This window comes from Spinacia oleracea, chromosome 3 (genome assembly GCF_020520425.1).
Source record: "Spinacia oleracea cultivar Varoflay chromosome 3, BTI_SOV_V1, whole genome shotgun sequence".
Taxonomy (NCBI): Eukaryota; Viridiplantae; Streptophyta; class Magnoliopsida; order Caryophyllales; family Amaranthaceae; genus Spinacia; species Spinacia oleracea.
In genome coordinates, this window is record NC_079489.1 from 80,512,837 (window position 1) to 80,520,506 (window position 7,670).

The 7,670-nt window shown below is 31.6% G+C and overlaps 1 protein-coding gene across 1 annotated transcript; it reads right to left on the bottom strand.

The window, feature by feature from the left end:
- Positions 1 to 1,703: 1,703 nt before the first annotated feature.
- Positions 1,704 to 3,374, bottom strand: LOC110787244 (uncharacterized acetyltransferase At3g50280-like). The gene has a single exon (XM_021991826.2). The coding sequence runs from the start codon at positions 3,275 to 3,277 to the stop codon at positions 1,847 to 1,849; it is 1,431 nt and encodes a 476-aa protein (XP_021847518.1). The 5' UTR covers positions 3,278 to 3,374; the 3' UTR covers positions 1,704 to 1,846.
- Positions 3,375 to 7,670: the final 4,296 nt, after the last annotated feature.

Below are 7,670 nucleotides of genomic sequence, written 5' to 3' on the forward strand. Positions count from 1 at the left end.
GAAAAATGGGAGATCGGTTGAAAAAGAAGAGAGAGATGGAGACAGGGATGGGTGAAAGTGGGAATATGGGATGAATAAAATAATGAAAGTGGTGAAATTTAGGTTGGAAAAAGGGTAGAATCTTAGGGTTTTTTGGTAAATAGTGGGGAATCTTAGGGTAAATTGGTAAAAAAAACTACGGCTAAAAATAGTAAAGATTCAGTATGGGTACAACAAAAAGAAATGTCAAAAAAGGAAATGGGAACAACAAAAAGGAATGGAGGGAGTACAATTTAACAATTTTCTTATGAAACTAAACTATACTTCATTTTTTTTTCATTTACCTTTTCATTTAGGTTCTTTTATGATTACGTTTTTTTAGCAGGTCAGTTCATGTAAGTTTACCTAGAACAATAAAAATAAAAAAGAGTATTACACATTACAAAAGTCTAGACTACTCCATTTTAAATTTAAATTTAGTTTACTAAAATGTTTAACCAAATTTTATATTGAATCACCCTTACATAAATAAAATATAAAAAAATTATGCACAAATATTTATCTCATATTATATGTAAGTATTTAATATCAAACTATATATTGTAATTATTTTTGTTTAACTCAATCAAGATTAGTTCTCAAATTACATATAGTCACCAGGGCATCTCCCGGGGCAATAACTAGTTTTTTTTTCTAAAAGAGAAGATTGATGATGTGAAGATACATGTCATATTATAACGTATGGTTATATGTCACATTCTAACATATGGTTTCAATTTTTAAATACTAAGTATAGATTAGATAGAGATTAACCGTTTGCATTCATCTGGAATAATTTTAAATTAATAAATAAACAACACTTTTGTAAAAGTTGCTCTAAGATCCTCTATAGTCGGCTGATTCTTTGCATCAAAAAGTAAATTTAATTATAGTCAGTTCATTCTACTACATCGTACAAGAAATCTTCTAGTGGTATCCAAATACGACTAATCTACACTGAAAGGATCAACCAGAAAAACCACGATTTATGGAACGAATTCTTAATTAATTATTTATTTAAGCATATTTGTGGGTTGTATGTTTCTCATTTTGGATTAATTATCATTTTATATTCAAAAGGTCTTGTATGCACAAGGTGCACAATAAATTTATTAATTTATTGTGTACCAGCATAAATTTTATCCAGTTTTCTCTAGCTTTTATCCATTTTTTTGTAATTTTTATATTAATAAAAAAAGTTAATAGATAAACATTTTAAAGTGTTAAATGATTAATTTTATACAAGTATTGGTGATTTTGTAGAAATATTATTTTATTAAAATGAAAAAAATTTATTACTAAAAAGTAGATAACTTTTACATATATAATGGTAACTTTTAAGTATTTTACGTCAACTTTAACGTCGGTGTACAATATTTATCGTACACCACATGTAAATAAGAATTTGTGTTTTCTATTAGGTACGCAGGGGGCAGCTAACATATTGTTATTTGTTAGTTATATTTTCGGTGTTGTTTATTTTGCTCATTTATTATACGTGGTAATAACTTTTGGGGTGTATTTCTTACGAGACCCTTATATGCGTAAGACGGTTATTGTACGTTAACGTTAAAAATGTAATTGGTGTTTAAATATTTGGTCGGACAGCATAAGTGTATAACTAATAATAGTATCCCGTCAAAAAAAACTAATAATAAATTATATAATTATATTATATTATCACATTGAGTAACTAAAAAGTAAATTTATTTGGTAAAAATTTAGTCTTACATATAAGGCGGTCTTGTATAAATTTTCTTACATACAAATCCACCATATCAATTGCGATCAAAGTAGTTACATACTCATATTGATCTACACGTACTATCTAGGACACAAAACCCATAAACTCTTGATCAACTTCAAGAGAGGCCATAATATGAGGCCTAAGGCAAATTTCCAAATCAACACTTCCACCTCCTTCACACCCAGGATTTGCTGTTATTTTCCCATCATCCTTATTCCCATAACCCATGCGAGCGGCCAAAGCTCGACCCAATCCAAATTCAGGCCCATACATATCGAACCTTGAAGATCCTCCAATTATTACTCTGGTCATCCCATGAGGACCGGGGATCGTTTCACGCGGAATCACTATTGGGGAATCAGCCAATGCTTTGTACGTAGCAAGTATCGATTTCTCGTCAGTGGACATAATGATTTTACGTAAATTCATTGCTACCCAACCTAAACTGTTACCCAATAATTCCTCTGCCTTGCAAGCAAATTTGGTACTAATCATAAAATTCCCAAAATAGTCATCCGAAAGAGGCGGGTTGAGCCTAGTTCGAGAACCCATAGCCATAAAACACGTGGTTTGCTCATCCTTTGGTAAGTTCCGAACTCGGGTGATGGACCTCCATACAACCGCAGTCAAAGCTTGGAAAGATGATAAAACATTTTGGGTACCACATTCTTGGTTAGCCATGGCCTTGAGTCTCAGCATCGAATTTAGTGAAAAGTGGAAGATTCTTTCCCTTAACGGCCCAGGGTTATACGCACGACATATAAACCCCTCCACATCAAGAAACGGAAATTTAAGGATCGGAATATCACAAGGCCTATAATTAAGTATTGGGGCACGTGAAATAGTGGTAAAATCATCAGATTTAAAAATTTCAGACAAGGTATTGACAAAATGAATAAAAGAGGTACCATCAACCACACTATGACTCATGCTAAACCCAATAAACACCCCATCTAAAAGTTCTGTTACCTGGATCGATAGCAACGCCTTAGTATGACAATCGTAGTTTACATGCTTTTCACCGAGATCAAAGAAAGAATGAACGATGGAAACATCAACCGGTGAAAGTATATCGGAGATAGTAAAGTCAAGGGAAGTAGCGTGGATGAACCGCGCTCCGGGACCTTTGTTGCAATCAATAAAGACCAAGCTCGTGTTATGCTCGGGTTGTTTTTGTGTAGTGAAACGACCTGCTAACGGGTAGAAGTGGACTAGAGCTATAGAAAGTGAGTGTTTAAGCTTTTCTAATAAACGTGACACAACTTTGGTTCGAATAATTTCAATATTATCATGGGATTCGGATGACAAAAAGAGTGGGGAATTCTTTATTGTAAAGACAAGACCTTTTTGTATAGGATCGATAGTTAACATAACTAGATCCATGGGACCTAAGTGGTAAGGTTGCTTAGCGGATTTAATCTCATATTTTGGTTTTACAAAGCATTCTGAAACAAGTTTGATGGATGTTTCTTGCTCAGATTTGGCCATTGTTTCTTGCTCAGATTTGGCCATTGTTAGGGATGAGATGTGTATGGTTTGTAACGTTATAGGACTGTAGGATTATATAAACAACTTGTATATGGCTCTTTGATATGATGGGTTTGCTTTGCCTACTAGAGTTGTAAGTTGTAGCATAGGATTCTTTTTTTGTTATAAATAAATTATACGAACATGAATCATAATTTTGATAAATTACAAAAGAGTTGGGACAACAATCAATTAAATTGTACGTACTATCATACTAGTGAGGTCTTGTCTAATACTCCCTCCGTCTCTTTTTGTTTTTTACGTTTTCTTTTTGGGTATTTTAAAATGTTCTTTACATTTCCTTTTATATTATCACATAAATGATTTAATATTCTATCAAAATTTATGCTCAATTATTATATTAACCAATAAAATCAATTGGGTCATTTAATCCCTCACACTTTTCCATAAAGACATTAACTTTTTCTCATTTTCCCAATATCAGAATTTTGATAAGAGTGAAAACATTATAAATAAACGTAATTTTCCTCGTTTACATGAAAAATTTAGAAGAATCTCAATGCACATTAATTAGTCGTTAAAACGCGTGCAAAATACCAAACGTAAAAAACAAAAAGAGACGGAGGGAGTAGTAATAGTTTTGTATTCTCATATGAGACCTTGTCAGCCTATAATATTTTTCAGATAAAAAAAGTTTCAGACAATATAAATTAAGTTAAATTAAGTTAAACCTAACTAAGTAACATAAAATATAAACAAAGTAAATTCAACTAAACACTAGCTCAAACAAATCTAAAAGTCACACGTTGGCAATTTCCCTAATGCTACATATAACGTGTTCCTTGTGAGGCAACTCTCCTCATGCATGTGTGTCTTTACGGCTTTAATGATGCAGGTCGTATTTATATTGTGCTTGTTATTTCTTTTAACGATTGTTGATTTGTTACGCATTTAAGATAGGCTAACTTAGATTAAGGTTCTGTTTGTTTCAATAGAAAATATTTTCAAAGGAAACTGATTTTTCATGGAAAACATCAAGGGAAAAAGTTTTTTTTTCTTTTGTTTTTTTCCTCACAAAAAAAAATCTAAAGAAAACCGACATAAAAGTGGAAAAGAGAGAGACAAGACAAGTAAACGTAATGAATTATAGTGGAAAATGAGACATTAATTTTTTTTAAGGAAATATTGATTTCCCCCTAGAGAAAGGTATCTTTCACTCTTAACAAAAAAAAATAGAAAACTTATTTTTTGTTAAAATAAGCGTAGCCTAAGCCTCGAATATAGGACGCTTTGCGCTCATCCCGTGACACAAAGCTCCAAGTAAATAAGGCTCCACGATTCAATCCAGGAGTAGGACGCTATAAGATGATAAAAGTTTGGGCCCCTCTAATATGTTGTGGTACAAACTTTTTTCCAGGCACAAATGTCCAGCCTATAAATCGCTTTTTCCTAACCCAAAGGGGAAAGCCTATCACAATTCACATACGTGGGAATTATGGTTAGTAAGTTAGTAACGGATCCGAACATTCAATCTTTATAATGGGCGAGTAAAATGTATCAAGAGATATTTTCGTAAATAAATTATCAATATATACAATCTGCTTATTTAAATATACGATATTGTTTTATATTTAAAATTATTTTCTTTTATTTTTAATTTTTTAAAATATCAAATACATTGTATATTGCAATTTTTAGATTATATATTTTTGTATTATAGTTACAAGAATGTCACTTGATATGTCAATCAAAGGGATTGTTTTAAAATTTCTCGTTAGTAACGTGGTACTTAGGTATTTATTTTTAATTTTTGACTTTTTTTGGTAGAAAGGAATTGGACAAAAAAAAGAGAAAGAAAAATAAAAATATGATTTACTGTATTTGATTCCAAAAATTAAGTGGAATTTAATGGGAAAAGTAAGGAAATAAAAATCATTAATAAATCTGCATTTTCTTTTCCTCTCAAAAGTGGGGGAATTTGGAAGGAAAGAAAAAAAAATTAAAAGCTGTCAAATCATTTTATTTTATTTCCCCCTCATTTTATACCATCAAACCAAACATTAGAAAATAAATTAAAGCGATGTTTGGTTAGCAGAGGTTAATTTGAGGGAAACCGAGTTTTATGATATAATTAGAAGTTTGACATTTTGAAAAATCTAATTGGAAGTGTTTGGTTAGAAGAGGTATGGAAGAGAGTTTTGGATGAATAATATAATTTTAAAAAAGCTTAACATAGGGACTTTTTGCAATTAAAGGTTTGAGGAGTGAATGCAAAATGACTACTTTGTTCTACCATAGTCTAAAGTTATACCCTTACCATCTTAACTTATATCATGTATTTCTCTCTAAAATATTACTCCTTCATAACATTAGTATATGAAAATGTTGTTTATAGAAAATAAGTGGTTTTATGAAGCCACTTTTACGTCTAATGAAGTTAGAGATATTAGCATAATATTTTCCTAATGTCTCTAAACACGTCTATACATATTATTGAGTATATTTTTCTTTCATATTTAATATCTAGCGTTTATATACGAAGTAATGTAGTATAATGTGACATACTACACATTATCGTGGGTGGCGATAATATAATCGATCATGTTAATAATACTATGATATTTATAATTGGTAATTTCTAGCGTTTATATATGAAGTAATGTAGTATAATGTGACATACTACTCATTATCGTGGGTGGCGATAATCGATCATGTTAATAATACTATGATATTTATAATTGGGTAATTCTAATTTTGTTATTTTACGACATTTAAAATACTACTTGGTATATTTCGTACATGATTTTTTTGTAATCACTAGCTTAAGGCACGTGCAACTGTTGCACGTGACATAAGATATTAAATTTATGCAAAACATAGTTAGAATACTTTACCTATATAACATATAGATCAAAAGACAAAAGTTATTGTACTAGTAATTATAGAAAGTTGTTTTTTCTTACATCTAAAAGTAGATTCTGACGTACACAGTCAAAATAAACTTGATGAAGTCGGAGTACATAATCTTAGTGAAGCTCTACGGTTAAAAGGAGCTTAGTGAAGCTCTACGGTACGGTTAAAAGAAAAGCATAGTGAAGTTGTACAGAAAAGCTTAGTAAATCCAAGTGATCGATGTTGTATGTTGTCAAAAGATTGTCTGGGACTACTAAGTATTGAGTATTTTCATCAAGATATCATCGTGGCAGTAAAGAGGCACATATGTAGTTGGTTACTTTAGAAGTATCGTCGATGGAACTTGTCTCTAGAACATTGATTTTCATTATGCATGTTCTTGTTTGTGGGGGATTTCTTTTGAAGCTTCTACTCCATGATCTTCTTGTTGAATCTTGTTCATTAGCTTTTATGATGATGTATTGATGTTCGTTGCTTTTGTTTGGCTTAAGCTGGAAGTAGTATTCGTTAGTGCCTGAGAAATTATCCAGATATGATATATCAATGTTGTGATCCTATTTTTGTTGTAGTGCTAGTGTTTGAACATGTAAGCTAAGCATGAATAAAGTTGGTACCTTATCACTAAATTGCATGAGCTTAGGAGCATCTAATGCAAATATATCCCCTGCAGTCTTTCCAAAGATGGTTGCTGAGATGGTACCACTTGCGTCTTTGAGTTCTATCGAGCAGCAACATCTTTAGATGTAGCTAAGGATGTAAATTACGTATGATAAGTACCAAGAAAATAAGTTCGTAAGGTTTATAAATGTCAGTTACATGATGGACTTCTTTATTAAATGATAACTATTTAATTCAAAAATAAAAATGTTACAAAAAAAATACTCAAGCCATTATTGAGAATCATATCACCAACCCTAACAGAGTAACAGGGTGTCTGTCGTGATCCTTGGTTAATAAAACATACATCAATTTCAAGAGATGCAACATAAATAATTCGATTAGGAACAGAGGGTGTAAAAGAACTATGCAAAAGGAAGGGCTAGCCATGGCTGTTTAAAGACGAAAACAAAAGCTTGTTGGAATTTAACCTTCATAATGATGTTGTAAAAGCTACTTACCAAACTGACAGAAGACACTCAAAGAAAATGAAAGAAAAGCAAACCATATAACTGAAGGAAATGATGCCCTTGGTCCAAGTATGCATTTAGTGCTAAGTCTAATACATGCGGTTCAGTATTAATTATACAAGTTAATAATTCAGTGAGATTAAGTGAACTGTATGCCTATCTAGAGAGCGCTTCAGTTCAAGTGGAATTAATAATATTAATCCACAGCTTACTCTTGACTGAACCCCTAGGGTCACACAAATAGTACGTGAAAGGATCAAGTATTTAAAGGAATTAAATACTCCATTTATGGATATTCGGAATCGACAGATCTCGGTTCCAGTGGGAGCTGAAATCGTCAAAATGCAAATTATGAATACTCCGGAAACGGTGATATT